The sequence below is a fragment of the Trichosurus vulpecula genome, chromosome 8, assembly GCF_011100635.1.
Source record: "Trichosurus vulpecula isolate mTriVul1 chromosome 8, mTriVul1.pri, whole genome shotgun sequence".
NCBI lineage: Eukaryota > Metazoa > Chordata > Mammalia > Diprotodontia > Phalangeridae > Trichosurus > Trichosurus vulpecula.
This window is the reverse complement of record NC_050580.1, coordinates 75306401-75322145: the sequence shown is the minus strand read 5'-3', so window position 1 is coordinate 75322145 and position 15745 is coordinate 75306401. Positions and strand designations below refer to the sequence as shown.

Genomic DNA, 15745 nt, shown 5'->3' with positions numbered 1-15745 from the left:
ATCTGTCTGCTTGCTGCTTGAGTTGAAGCAGACCAATCCATGTGATGTTAGGATAATTGTTTTGTATTTAGAGGGGGAGGGAAGGGAGAGTAGATGAGACAGAATATTCCTATAAAAAGCTGGAGCTCATATCTTTTGAGGTGAAAGAGCCTAGGGGACTTCCCCCTTTCCAAGTAAGATACCTACTGAACACAAAGGCTTGTTAAAGGTCGAGGTGTGCCAGCAAACAGGAAGACCTTTTTAAGATAAAGAAAGCTCCTTGGTGGGTTGCTGAAGGCACTAAAAGAGGCAGGTTGGAGCTCCTTGCTTTTTTTTGTTGTTGTTTTTGGAGGTAGGGACAGAACACTAAAAAGTCAGGAACTTTATTGTAAATGGAAACAAATGAGTCCATGGGGCCAAGAAGATACTTTTATGTACTTGGGCTTGGAACCTATCTGTTTCCTAATGCAGTCCCGCTTGCCAAAGACAAAACCAAACCCCACAGGAATTACCGGAGCACTTTTGATTTAAGAAAATAGAATTTGTCAAAGTATAGGTTTACAGAACAGACCAATTAGGAAGTGATTTTTGTATTAAAGGACTCACTGTGGGATGCTTTTAAACAGCATTCTCCTCCCCCTCTTTAAAATCAGATTCATTGTATTTCATTCATTAATTCCTTTATTTAGTGGCTGGGATAATGTATTTGTATCCCCAGCAATTAGCACAGTGCTTGGCACAAAATAAACACATAGTAGATGCTTTTTCTTTTGTTCTTTGATATCTCTTGCTCCGCCCCCCCCACATGACCCCTTTTCCAGTCTTTGATTTCTTTAAAATCAGATTCACTTTACAAAAATTGAATTTACACGCAGATTTTTTTAGAGACATCCATGTTACTCCGAGAGAGGCACACGCATTACTGGATACCTCATTGTATCTCCCTCCTGAGGAGCCCAGAGCCATACACACTGCTCCTTTGACTCCTGGACTGCTTTTGGTGCTGCCTCATGAGGGCTGTGAAGTCAGGAGCCCTTTTCTCTCGGTTCTGTTTCCCCACAGGTGGCTGGCGATTCGATTGGAGCTGGTTGGGAACCTGGTGGTGTTCTTTTCTGCCTTGCTGTCGGTCATTTATAGAAACACCCTGAAGGGGGACGTAGTGGGCTTGGTGCTTTCCAACGCACTCAGCGTGAGTCTGAAGCTTCAGTGCCACAACACCGGGGACCAATTTCAAAGTTGCTCCTTGCTTTTCAGCCAATGCTCCCCTTAGTCTTTCCAGTCCCCATTCCCAGGTTTGGTTGTAGGTACCTAAGGCAGATAACCAGTGGCAGATCCAGAAAAAAGTGCCACACTCTGTTTTCTCCTCCCCCTTCTGGATTCCTCAGGAATCCTGGTCTATAGCCCAAGTAGGAGCCAAAAAGGCTTGAGTTTGAACCCCAGCTCTGACACTTGCTACCTATGTTACATTAACCTCTCCTATCCTCAGCTTTCTCATTATAAAGTGGGGACAATAAGAGCACCTACCTCCCAGGGTTATCATGAGGATCAAATGAAACCTTATAATGTTATATACATGCCAGGTAGTATTATTCGTATTATTAATCAATCAACTAATTAATAAACATTTTAAAGCACCTATTACTGTGCTGAATGCTATCAAGTTACTCCTCACCACTATTTCTACAGCATTCATTCATTTATTATTGAGCCCCTGCGCTGTCCAAGGTGCGGTACAGAGTTGTATAGGGAGGAGATACATAGATGAATAAGATGGGTCCCTGCCCCGAAGGAGATTACATTCTAGCAGCCAAAGTCATGGTATCCAGTGGCATCCCAAGGGCTGACAGAGGACACTTCTAGATTCTTTTTTATGTACTTTTTAATGTACTATTGTATTTTTTGGTATTATGCATTATTTTTTATGTACTAGTGTATTGCCACTTAACATCGGGGTGACCCAGCAATATCCTTGTGAAAACAGTGAGGAGCCTGGGATAGATTGGGGCTAATAGTAATAATGTTAATATTAATAATAATAATGACAAGGACAACAGTGACAGAATTTATATGGTACCTTAAGGTTTGCAAAGCATCTTACACAGTGACTTATGTGATAATCATAATAGTCTTATAAGGCAGGGACTATTATTGGCCTCATTTTAGAAATGAGGCTTAGATAGATTAAGTGACTTCCCCGGGGCCACAGATCTAATAAGAATCTGAATCAGGATTTGAATTCAGGTTCTCTTGCCTCCAAGTCTAATCCTATTGACTGCATCATCTGTGAGGCAGATAAAGGAAACACAGACAGATACCCACGTGACAGGCCCCTAGGAACACAGACCATGGGAGCCGGCTTGGGAATTATTCTAGTCTGACTTCCTGATTTTGCCCATGGGAAAAAGAAAAGCCTGTAGCCGTTTAGTGAATTGCCTAGGATCACGAGAGTAATTGTTGGAAAAAAGTGTGGCTAAATTCAGCCTTCCTGACTCCTTATCCAATGATCCTTCCCTATGGCTTTTAGACTTAGATGTTATCCCTCACCCTGTAGAAGGAGAACACGTGGGAGGAGGCAGAGAGGGTCATTTTCATCTGCTAAGTCTTGACCCTCCCCACTCTGGCTTCCCCTATGCATCCATCCTTCAAGGCTCCTCTGTGAAGCCTTCCCTGGGCATTCTTGACACACTCCTCACAGACACTGCTTTCTCTATTTTCCAAACTCCTTCTGCTCTTTCAGTTGGTAACACTTCATTGTGTAATTGCTTCATCTATGTGTGAATTATGTATCTCTCACAGTGCTTAGCACAGTACTAGGCACAGAAAATAACAAATAACTGCTTGCTAACTGGCTGTTGGAGCAAGTTTCTGGGTCAGAGGCTGACCCATTGTCTTCTGATTTTGGTGCAGATTACACAAGTTCTGAACTGGTTGGTGAGGATGACTTCTGAACTGGAGACCAACATTGTGGCTGTTGAGCGAATAGATGAGTACGTCAAAGTAAAAAATGAGGTAAGAAGGAACTAGAGAGAGAAGGGATAGGAATGATTAAGTGGACCTTGTCCTCTCCTTTTTTCAACTTCCTCATTCCCTCTTCACCTCTTGTCTGCTTGTTCTCTGTCTCCTTGCCTCCTATGATGAACACGTCAGGATATTTGAATTTGAGTGTTATTAATTAAAATAATGTTATTGGCAACAACAAAAATAGAAGCTGAATGCTGGATAATGATCCTACTTAAGCTTACCCCCAAAGAAGAGACAGGAAATTGTATCCCCCTCCCTTCTTTGTACAAGTTGGGGACTATGGGGATGGTCCACAGCGTACACTGTCAGAATTGATTAATGTGTTGGTTAATTTTGCTGACCTCCTTTCTCCCCCCACCCCACCCCCAACCTTTCTTTTTTATTCTTTGTTAGAAGACTTGACTTTCTGGGTGGAGGGTGCCACTACATTAGGTTTTGAGACAAGAGTTAAAAGGAAGTCAATCTCAAAGGTGACAGAACCCTGGAGGAAGCGGGGAGGGGCATTTTGGTGCATTGATTCTACTCCCAAGAACCCAAAATGCCTTCTTTCAAATGCTCCATCCTTCAATGACCAGTTCAATTCTCTTCTCCATGAAGGCTGCCCTGACAATTTCCCCTACTTGGAAATTCCTCCTTCAACTCCTACTTTGTGCTTCATCATCCCTAGTTATTCCCATATTCCCTTAATACTCCCATATTCATAATCCTTAGTTATTCCTGGTCTTTTCTTTCCTTAAAAGCAATTAACACAGTGCTAGGCATATAGAAGGGATTACTGAGTCCATAGTCCCCCTAGAAGGGCAAAGGACGCATTCAGAAATGTAGATAATGTAAAAACAAAAGTAATCAATATTTTTTTTAAACCCAGAATTGTCTCAGGTTGTTTAGTCAGGCTTAAAATGAAACCATAACTGTTTAAAGAGCACACACATTTCCCCTCTAAATTTCACATAACGTTGTAGGAGAAAAAAGGTTTTCCTAAGCATTTTCTTGCAAGACATTTAAGGAGTTTGATTCTTTCAACCTGGGAACGGAAATCAGATTTGTGACTCCTTTGTTGTTGTTGGTCCTTCATTCTCAAAGAGAACCAACTACATCACCCTCGTGTCTAGACTTGCTTGTGAACTGTATTTAAGAGGGGGATTGGGAATTTGTATTAGGATTCATCGAGAAGAGTTTTTTAATGAAGATGGACACAACTTCCAAGGCTTTAGTGGGATAAGCTGGAATTGACAAGAGAGCAGGGCAATCATGATTCCAGTCTAGTGCATGCCAATGGGTAAGAAGATTCAACATGGAGGCCTGAGAAAATAGAACATTGGGTTGTAGTGGTCTGCCATTCTCCCAAACAGATCCAAGTCAGAGAAATCTGTGAAGTGATAAAAATTCCATAGGAGTTTCAATTCAGGGAAGACACAGAAATGTAGAACTTGGAATTATAAAGGAATTTAGGAACCATTTTCTCTGACTATGAGATGAAGAAACTAAAACCCAGAAAGGGTGATGCTGAAGGTCACTCAGGCAGCACCTAGGTCCTCAGATAGCAGATCTTTAGATTCAGCATGCTCCTTTTAGAAGAGGAGATACTCTCCCCTTGTTCTTGAGGAAGTAGGAGATGATGGTATGAAATGCTATATATATTTTTAGAATCTGGTGGGGTGTAAGTCAATTTTGCTGACTTTCCCCCCCCCTTTTCTTCCTTTTTAAACCTTTATCACAAGGGATTGTTCACTGGCAAGGGGAAGGGGGAGGAATATATTTGGAAGTAAAGGTGATGTAAAAACGAAAGATATCAATAAAATTTTTTAAAGAAGAGTTGGTGCTGAGGCTTCTGTCTGGCTTCTCACTCAGGCCCGCTGGATTACAGAGAAGAGGCCTCCAGCCAACTGGCCCAGCAAAGGTGAGATCTGCTTCACTAATTACCAAGTGCGTTATCGCCCTGAGCTGGAGCTGACATTGCACGGGATAACCTGTAACATTGAGAGTACAGAGAAGGTAAGCATACAGCAGCTAAGGAGGTGGGCATCTGGAAAAAAAAGATTGGTTTGCTGGTAACCAGAAACAGTGGCCGGAGACCTCGGGAATCCTTCCTTCTTGGGCTGGAGGTAGAGTATTGTGTTGCACATGCTGCCCTCATGGAGAATACAGAAGATGCTCTCAGCCAGACTACAGAACATCAACAGAGTAAAAAGACCTGGGCGTTTCTCTGCTTGCTCTTCCTACCTTTGTGGGCTCCTCCCATGGTTTCATTTGTTCTCTGCTTCCCTACTTGGTGGAGAGAGAAACCATGAGGACAAGAGTAACAGCAGCAGTAACCAGGGTGGGGCAGCTGGAACTTGGTTCCAGGGTTGATCATTTAGAAGGTGCTGACAGCCCCTTCCTGGGAGGGGTGATTCTTCACTTGTCCACCCTGCCACTGACCTTCTCTGCTGGTGCCCTTGTTCCCCTGCCTAGCTCTGCCCACCTCCACCATGTGCTTTCCTCCCTAAAGGGCCATGTTTTAGCAATGTAGAACCTTTGAGATATCCCAAGGTCTGCTACCTCTCTCCCCCACCTCGCAGGTGGGCATCTGACCCCTCTTCCTACCTCCTGTCCTGGGTTAAATTTTTTTTTCTGGAACCAACGCTATCAGTGAGGTGCAAAGACAGTTTTAGGAAGAGGATCCTTTGGAGTAGGAAACAGGGAAGAGGGGTGCCCTATCCTACGGAGAAAAAAGAACAGTCCTAGCTTTGCTTGGCTTCTTTGGGGATGATTCAGTAGAGCCCTTGGCTTAGTCGTGGTCAAAGGTGAGGTACAAAGGAAGGAACTTTACAAAGGGCCGGGGCCTGCTTCTCCCATGACAGCATGGCTACAGGCAAATAAAATTTCTTCTTGAGGGCAACAAGTGTAAATAACTCAAAGAAAGATTATCTCCTACAGGTTGGCGTAGTAGGCAGGACGGGAGCTGGGAAGTCATCCCTTACCAACTGCCTCTTCAGGATCTTAGAAGCTGCAGGAGGCCAGATCACAATTGACGGACTAGACATTGCCTCCATCGGGCTCCATGATCTCCGAAACAAACTGACCATCATCCCTCAGGTGAGTTCTGGAAGCCCTGCTCCCATCCCCACCCCCCTTACCCGCCCTTGGGAAATCCATGGGACTCTTGTCATATCTCCATTTCTTGGCTTAATCCCTAGTGCAGATGAAGGGACTAGATCATTAACAGAGAAGATCTGACCATTTCCTGGAGCTCCCAGCCTTCCAGGTCCTCATCCCTGGCATATTGTTAACAAAGGGCACAGCCCCATTCCTGGGCAGGACAAGGAGTCCCCTGTGCCAATGGATTATGTTATCTGCAGCTCTCATTCTCTGCTTTGTGGAGATGGACAATTTGGTTATTACAATCAGTTTTCAGTTTTCTAAACCAGTAAACAAATCACACTTGTGTGGCTGGTGCAATGTCTGCTCCCAGAGGGCAGAGACTGATTTTTTTAGATTTGTTTTGTTTGCTTTTCTTTGTATGCCCAGTGCTCGGCCCAGTGCCTAGAACACGGTGATCACTTAAATGCTTGAGGATTGACCGTCTGACTGTCCAGGAGCAAACAAATGGACAATATACCTAGAATTTTTCTTCTTGCAACAGCTGTATTCAAATACCTGAAACAGCCACAAAACAGACATTGTTGGAGTGTTCTGAACGAAGCTGGCAGGCACTCCTAGGGGCTGGAGGGAATGGGAGTGGAGGGCAGTGAGTTAATGAATTCCTTCCTTCAACAAATATTAATTGAACACCTGTTATGTACAAGGTACTATTCTGACATTTTGTATTTACATTTTCATCTTCTCTCTTTAAAAATTGCTTCTCTTTTGAGATTACTGAGAAATAGGGCTGCCTGTAGGGATTTTATCCTACTGACGCCCCATACGTGGTGTGGAGGTACATAAGAATGGAGGAGGAGGAAAGAATGTCCTTTTCACCATTCCTTCAGTGTTAGAATCATGGAATCTCAGAATCGCAAGTGACTTCAGAGACCATCTATTTAGTCCGTCTAAGAATCCCCAATTTCCACATTGGTCATGTCCAAAGATATGTCACTCATTCTGTATATTTAATTAAAATCTGTCCTCTGACACTTATTAGCTATGTGACCCTGGGTGAGTCACTTAATCACAGTTTGTCTCAGTTTCTTAAAGTACCTACTTCCTAGTGTTGTTGTGAGTGTCAAATGAGATATTTGTAAAGCACTTAACAGAGTGCCTAGCATATAGTGGGCATTAAATAAATGGTGGCTTCCTTCTTCCTTCCTCCTTCCCTCCCCTTCCTCCCTTCTCTACCTTCCTTCTTTCCTTCTTTCTTCCTATTTAGTCTACCACCTCTTTGTCAGGAGGTGGATGGCAGTCTTCATCATTGTTCCTCTGGAATCATGGCACAACAGGATTTCATTACATTCACGTACCTTAATTTGTTCAGCCTTTCCCCAGTTGAGGGGCATTTCATTAGTTTCCAGCTCTTTGCTATCACAAGAAGAGTTACTACCTTATTGTTGTACATGTGGGTCCTTTACCAATTTCTTTGACCTCTTTGGGGGATAGGCCTAGTGACACTGGTGGGTAGAAGAACATGCAGCTTGGTAACTTTGGGGTTGAAGTTCCAAAAAGCTTTTCAGAATGGCTGGACCAATTTCACAGCTCTACCAACTCTGCATCCGCATACCTATTTCTCCACTGCTCCTCCATTTGTCATTTTTCCTTCTTTTTTTTAAATCAGCTTTGCCAACCCGAAGGATATGAAGTAGAAACACAGCTGCTTTAATTTTCATTTTCCTACTTATTAGTGATTTGGAGCATTTTTTTCATGACTATTTGGATTTCTTTCCTTAAGAACTGCCTTTTCCTATTCTTCCAGAGTTTGGTCAATTGTGGTGTGGCTCTTATTCTTATATTTTTGAATCAGTTCCTTACATATCTTGGAATGCAAAGCACTTTGCGAACCATATAAATCATTAATAGTCTACCACCTTCTTATGTCCTCTATTTTTATTGAGGGCAGCAGCAGCAAAAACAAACAAAAAAACAAAACAAAACAAAACAAAAAGACCCATAGCTATGATTCAGCAAACAACCAGTAGGTGGCAGTAACTCAACACCTAAGTGCCATCCTCAGTGGGCATTTCTTTAGTTCTTCCGTAACATTTGCAAAGGACTTTGGGATCTTTCTTACCTAAATATGCCCTCTTGATAAACGGCTAAAGGAGAGGCATTTCCTAATCAGTGAGCCACCATACCTCAGAGGGTATCCATAGAGTCCAGTAGTTGTAAGTCTTTTTTATCTGAGGACCCCTTAACACTTTATGAAGACCCCAAAGAGCTTTTGTCCATAAGCCTTATAAGATCAATATGTACCATATTAGAAATTAAAACTCATAAAATTTTAAAATATTATTTATTCATTAAAAATAGCAATAAATGCATTATATTCATATAACATTTTTATAAAAAATAACTTTTCCAAAACAAAAAATTTAGTGAGAATGACATTGTTTTATCTATTTTGCCCACTGAATGACTCTCTACCCTTGTGATCCATCACCTGTCTTAAGTGCCCTGAGATTTCTAAAACTCAGCATCCCCAATCTGGGGACTGTAGGAAGGGTGTCCCTGCCTGCCAGCCTCCAACATCTCCTCCTGCCCCTTGGTTTATGCAGGATCCCATCCTGTTCACTGGAAGCCTGAGAATGAATTTGGATCCTTTCAACAAGTACTCTGATGAAGAGATCTGGAAGGCGCTGGAATTGGCTCACCTGAAGCCCTATGTGGCAGGCTTGGCAGAGGGTCTGTCCTATGAAGTGAGCGAGGCTGGTGACAACTTCAGGTAAGTCCCCAAACACAGAGGTTGTCCTCAAGACAACCATTAGACAAAAAGATGGAAGTAATGCTTCCTCTCTCAAATACTTCTTGTGAGACTGATGGTAAATGTGGGTATCATGTCAATAAAGCATCTTAAAACCCTCAGCTTCAGAGAGGGCCATCCTAGACTGGCTTGGTGGAGTAAGGACACTAGACTGAAGTCAGCACCACCCCTTAATGGGCCTGTTTACTCATTTTTAAAGTGAAGATGCAGCATTAGGTGACTAATAAGGGGCCTTTCTAGCACTAATGTTCTGAGAAAAAGATGATTTTGTTCAGGTCTGTGGTTTTTTTTTTTATCTTCATTTGTGGAAGGAGCACGATGCTGTAACTATGGAGAAGTGAGTTCCGGTCCTGGCTCTATTCTAACCCAACTAATCTGCCTGAACAGCCCTTTGATGAGCTTCCAGCTTCCACACTTGCACAGGCAGTTAGGTGGTACAGGGAATGGATCACCCATGTTTAATCTGGCCTTAGACTCTTAGCCGGGTGACAATGGGCCAGTAACCTGCCCTTTCTCAGCTTTAGTTTCCATTTCTGTAAAAAAGGAATACCACCACCTGCCTTCCTCACAAGGTTGTTGTGGAGATTAAATGAGACCATATACCTAGAACCTTTTGCAAGCCTCAAAGTGCCATGTTGGTTATTGTTCCTATTACTGCTATGGAGAGTCCCAGAAAGGATGTGGATGACAGCAAAACAGCAGGAAGAACAACCATTTCCCAGGTGGTTTCTGTAGGCAGGAATCAACAGTGGTATAGTTTACATCTTAGTACAGTACAATAAACTCCAGGGGACTCTACATCTTTTTTGGTTGCACTGTTCTGTCAAATACTATCCCTATAAGTGGGTCATTGTTGGGGGCTTGGAAATCATTTTGTCATGCTGATTTTTCTTTGGGTTGGTAATTGAGTGTATAAAGGAACAAGAGATGCAAGAAAAGGCCCTTCTCTTCCTGCATGCCTATTGCAGGACTGAAAATGGTTGAGCATTGTGTCTCCCTAGGGCTGTCCCCAGAAACTAGCCAAGTCCCTTGAGACATCATGGATTGAAACTCTCAGTGACCAGGGTGGATATCTTGAGATCCATTTCTGTCACCATGTCACCCTCTTGGTGGCAGGAGCATAGGATTTCACTTATCTGCCGCAGCTTCTGGCAGGAATCCTTGTTAGGACCATGTGAAGCCATGAGGTTGGTGTGGTTTCAGATAGAGCCACAAGGAGGTAGAAGCATTCCAGCCTGCAGAATTCTTTCAGCAGCCATCGCTTTCCATGGGTCACCTGTTGGGAAGTCATCCTAGAATGCCCTAAAACTCTTTCCTCGAAACCAAAAGAAAAAATGGCAGCCAGGAAGGTGGACGTGTTGAAATTTAGGCTGCCTGGCTCAAATTCCAACTCTTGTTTGATGTGTCTACTTAGCAGTAGGGTTTAACCCTTCCATACCTTTCAAATAATCCTGAGCCTGGTTCTTCCAAGCACAGGCATAAAAATTACAGGGAGGGTGTGGGGGAAAACAGTGCAATGGATCTGAGGACTTGGGAGAAACTAAGTTTCTCAAAGATCATTTCCAAGGTGACATATTCAGTTGTTCCCTCACTCCAGGAACAGGTAAAAAGCTCCTGAAACCCTTTTGGAAAGCTCAGACTTAGCCTCAAAAGCTGAAGTAAAGTCTAGTTATTTTGCATCATTTTTGTTCTTTTAGAGATTAGGACAGTTTTGTTTTCCCACACCTGGTTATATTTTAAACTAATATATGCTACATTGTTTGGATTCTGTTTCCTTGCAACCCCCCTCCCCCCAGGGTCTTCTAGGGCACATAAGCTTCCTTCACCTTGTATCCTCCTACAGCAGGAATCTAGACTGGCTTCTTGCTGCAGGTGGGGCTGTGAAGACTTTGCTGCCTTTTGTGACCTTTCCTCCTCCTCGATACCCTACCCCTCTACCACCCCCTACCCCCAAAGAGGAGAATTAGGCTCAAGAACAAGGTATTTTATAGACTATTCTTTGGCGGAGGAGTCATAATCCTGTCCTCTTTTACTGCCCAATTAGGGGGCTATCACTTTTCTCATGAAGTATAAATCAAACTGGCCTTTTCTACATAATATTAGCTCCTATTTCTGTATCCCTTTAAGGTTTGCTAAATACCCTCTTCACTATCCCCTGAGGAAAGGAGTGTAAGTAGACAGGGTGGTAGATGCTCCAATGGATAGAGAGCTTGCTGGCATTTGAATCCTGCCTCAGACACTGACTGACTTGGCAAGTCATGCAACAGCGCCTAGCCTCAGTTTCTTCATCTGTCCAGTGAAGATAATAAAGGCACTGATCTTGTAGGGCTGTTGTGATGGTCAAGTTAAGATTGGAGGCTCCATCTTAGCTTGGTATCATTATTATGGTCATTGTATCAATGAGGAAGCTGGGGCTAGAGAGTTTAAATGCCTCACCCTTGGCCACACAGCTAGCAAGGGTTAGAACCAGGATTCAGTCCGTTACCACACCACCATGCTGCTCAAGATTTCTGTTTCTTAACCACATTCTTAGATGTCCGAGGGCATCGCATCTACCTCTGGCCTACTGCTAAAGCCCCTGATTACAGGGCAGCATCATGCCAGGCCCTGGCAGATTTCCCCCAGGCCCGGGACTAAGTATCAAGGGAGCAGCCTAGGGTAATTTCCACCTGTTAGCAGCAAGCTTCCAGCTGCAGAAGATTCAGTCACTTCTTACCGTAATTTGGGGGAACGTTCTCAATCCTGAGATCAACTTAAGAGTACTTTGGGGTGTTCAAAGCATCTGCTATAATGGTTTCTGTTCCATTTAGCTCTATAGAATAAAAGCAATCCTGATATTCTTGCCCATCATGGGTGACAGACACCAAGATGCCTCCAAGGCCTTAATCACTTCATTCAATCTGAGATCTGGCAAAGGTGCTAACCCTTTAAACAACGTTCTTAGAGGGCACCATGGGAGCTCCCTGGCCACGCCCATTTTCTTAGGTCTACCAGCAGCCTGGAGTACATACCACTGACTAGAAAGTCACATTAGCACAGGCAGGGCTTTAGATAATAGTTGGTAAGTTTCTCTGGAGTGACCAAGGAGAAAAGCTGGGTTATCTTGCCTTGACTCTCCCACTGAAAGGTTTTTCTTCTTCCTAGTAATGCAGACCTCTAATTTACTAACACTCTTATTTAATGTTCCCTAATATCAACAGGGGAGAGCAATGAGCACATTCCTTAACTGCTTCACTCCTCTTCCCATAGATGTTTAAGCAGGTGTTTCTGCCTAGTTTATGGGCTTTTCCTAAATTCAAGCTTGTTTGCACTTCACAAGCCTGTTTGAATCAGGAAGTCGGGTTAATCAAACATGGTCATCTCTAGTCAAGGCAGGTCTTTAAGCAGAGAGTAGACTTGAGAATAAAAGTACACGTGAAAATTAATGAATTTGCCAGCACTATTCAGAAATTGTGAAACATTTCAGGCTGCAGTATCCCCCTACACAAATGATACAGGTCAAAGACATTCCCACAATGGGATAATGCTTTCTGTTGTAATGGAATCTCACCATACTATTCCTAGTACCAAATATCCATTGTTTTCCCTCAATATTATTTGCATAGCTGCTTAAGGGAGCAATAGTAACAGGTGCAAATAATTAGTGCAAATAATGAATCCTCTTAAATGGTAGCATTATTCAAATTCACATGTAATTTCCACTGACCTGGATTCAATCATCACATTTAGCTTAATTATAATTAATTTTGGATAGTGTGAATTCAAATACATTTGACCCGTCCACTCTGCACCAAGTGGAACCTAGTTGGGAATTTGGGCCTGTCAATTTGGAAATGAGTTGGACCAAGAAAGCTGGACTCTACCCAGCATCCAGGACAACAGCACCACAGGTCTCACTCTTGGTTTATTACATTGACAACAGTGTTGGACAGAGACAGCTTCTGTGCCTGGGTCGTGCTCTGCTTCGGAAATCAAAGATACTCATCCTGGATGAGGCCACAGCTGCTGTGGATCTTGAAACAGATAACCTAATCCAGGCCACAATCCGAAAGGAGTTCTCCGACTGTACAGTCATTACCATCGCCCACCGCCTGCACACAATTATGGACAGCGACAGGTGAGTGCTGGGTGTTAAACTGAAAGTCTGAGATGGGAGAATGCATGGAAGAGGGAACAGGACCTAGGTGAGCATCTGTTATATAAGATGGCAAAGCCATAGATGGGAAATCTATCACTTAGCAGAGGAACAAATGGGAGAAATCATCATACCACAGAAACTGCTAGGAATAGCCCTTCCATGGGCTAAAAACTGGGGGGTTGGGAGGAAATGGTGGTTGTTGAAGATGGGCTCATCATACAAAGGGATTGTGAATATTTCTTTAGGCTCTCAGAGTTTAGGTTTACTTTTTAACTCCTGAGACTCAACACTTCCTCTCTGTCTTGGTTGCAGGGTTATGGTATTGGATAGCGGGAGGATTGTAGAATATGACAGTCCTGAAAAACTACTCCAGAGGTCGGGTGCCTTTTACCTCATGGCCAAAGATGCTGGCATCGAAAGTGTGAACACATCACTTTAGCTACATCCAAATGCCAAGAGGCTACCAACACACAAACGCTGATGTAAACAAAGCTATACAAAGGACATTGGCTTCTGAGCCGGACTATCTGGATCTTCACTATCATTTAGCTATCCCACAGGGCTGAGGCACTGAAATCCATACATTTGGCCCTGGCCCTTCTATGCTGATCTTAAGGCTATCTTAAAATTCCCAAAATATACAGAAGGGATTAAAAGTGACGGATCATTGATACCTTGGGTGGTACCTGCTGTAGGAGAATGCTGAGTAACATCCTGAGGACAGTAACTATTTTTTTTTTGTCCACAGTACCTAGGAAGTAGTAGGTACCTAATAAATGCTTGTTGATTAAGGGAGTCTTGGCCTCCTTGTTTTATGAATGTGAAGGACTTTGAGCGCCCATTTATCACCCATTTAGTGACAAAGGCAGGATGTGCCTCTAACCCAATTTACTGCCTTAAAAAAAGGCAGATGATGACTGTATATGTATAATTGATATCTTATTGTTTGCCTTCTCAATGGGTGGGAAAGAGAAGGGAGGGAGGGGGAGAATTTGTAACTTAAAATTTAAAAAAACAAATGTTAAAATTTTTTTACATGTAAATTGGGAAATATTTAATGAAAGAAATAAAAATATTTTTTTAAAAAGAGGCAGATGCTTCTACCTCCCTATGTCCATGGTATATAGCAAGTGAAAGGGCAAAAATGGAAAATATTTGGCTCCTTGTTCCCAAGGAGAGAAGAACAAATGGGGGTTAAGGAGGCCTGAGTATCCCAACTGTGCCCAAGAAGTCTACCTTAATCAGACTAGAACAAAAATAATAACCAGAATGATGCAAAAGAGTTTGAAATGTAAATTCTTAAGACACAAAATGCCAAAATTGCTTTTGAGTAATATTTTAGTTGTTTTAAAATTTTTTGAGCATTTTCTTAATCTTCTGACAAGGTAAAAATCAAAATTAAGAAACAATCAGACATTGCAACTGAAGGCCTACTATGGTCACTGTCTCTATCTCAGCTTCCTAACAGTAATAGCAAACCGATTACTGTCACCATGGGATTTGGGGGAGTAAGTAGTGACTAACCTCAAAAAGCAGTTTACCAATATAAAAAGCCCTCTTCATAATTTTTTTTTATAAAACTCCTTCTAAAATATTTACCCACCACACCAAGTTGTCCCTGGGACTGAACTGATGAACCTAAGGAAGGGTCTGTACTCCCACCATTCCCACCGGTATTTTTATTGGCTGCCTCTATTTTCCTCTTTTCCTAATCTCTGCAACTCTTCCACATGCTCCTTGTGCCTCTGCCCCGCCCCACCCCCCTGCCCCTGCCAAAGAAGCCAGCAGAGGGTAAAAAGCACTTTCCTCACACAACCATCCTGTGAAGCAGGAGTGTGTCTTGGAGTCAAAAGTCATGGGTTTCACACTAGCTGTGGGACCGTAAGCAGGTCCCTTAGTCTCTGAGCCTCAGCTGCCTGAAAAATGAGGATACCTTCCCCTTTCCACCAATTGTCATGGAAACATTCAGAACCAATGAAGGGACATAGAATCGTGGTGTCTGGAACCATCTTAAAAGACAAAACATTCCTTTCAGCAAGCACCTTACTGACCTGCCTCTGATGCAATCTAGAATCCATCACTACTGCAGCAGAAGCCTGACCCCCATCTCCAAACCCCATTGGCAGAACTCTGGGCCATCTGCTAAGCATCTGCTGCTTTTTGCTGGGAGTGTTGTCAAATGCTGAGGCAAGGATGGTGGAGCTACATCAGACTGATGAAGTTTCTCTCTATAATAATGTGTCTGTTAGCTTCAGAGGCAGAGTCTGCCTCACGAAAAAATTCTGAAAACTGTATGAAATAAAACAACAGGCTAGCCCAGGGGTGCTCAGCCTTTGTGTCATGGACCCCTTTTGGCCTATTCATCCTTTTCAGAATGAATAGAGGTTTATGCTTGTGCTCTATAGCACTTAACACATTATAAATGTTTAGCAAAAGCCAAACATAAAATTTTGTTCAATGTGACCTCATTTTAGGAATAACATGCCCTATGGGAGGGCTACGCATACTAGGTGGTACAGTGGACAGAGCACTGGGCTTGTAGTCAAGACCTGAGTTTAAATCTAACCTCAAATACATACTAGCTTGGTGGCCTTGGGCAAATCACTTAACTCAGTTTCTTCAATTGTTAAATAGGGGTAATAGCACTGGACCTCCCAAGGTTGTTGTGAGGATCAAGAGAGACATTTGTGGAGTGCCCAGTACTTGGCAGATGC

General features: G+C 43.0%; 1 protein-coding gene across 2 annotated transcripts in view; it reads left to right on the top strand.

Annotated features, from left to right (window-relative positions):
- ABCC2 (ATP binding cassette subfamily C member 2) overlaps nucleotides 1–13826 on the top strand; it is an 85201-nt gene extending 71375 nt beyond the window's left edge. For both annotated transcript variants that reach the window (XM_036737242.1, XM_036737240.1), the window contains exons 26-32: nucleotides 1042–1168; nucleotides 2887–2988; nucleotides 4852–4995; nucleotides 5920–6078; nucleotides 8688–8854; nucleotides 12816–13010; nucleotides 13344–13826. In XM_036737242.1, the coding sequence (XP_036593137.1) occupies nucleotides 1042–1168; nucleotides 2887–2988; nucleotides 4852–4995; nucleotides 5920–6078; nucleotides 8688–8854; nucleotides 12816–13010; nucleotides 13344–13470 (1021 nt within the window). In that variant the 3' untranslated portion in view covers nucleotides 13471–13826. The remainder of the gene's footprint in view (nucleotides 1–1041; nucleotides 1169–2886; nucleotides 2989–4851; nucleotides 4996–5919; nucleotides 6079–8687; nucleotides 8855–12815; nucleotides 13011–13343) is intronic.
- Nucleotides 13827–15745: the final 1919 nt, after the last annotated feature.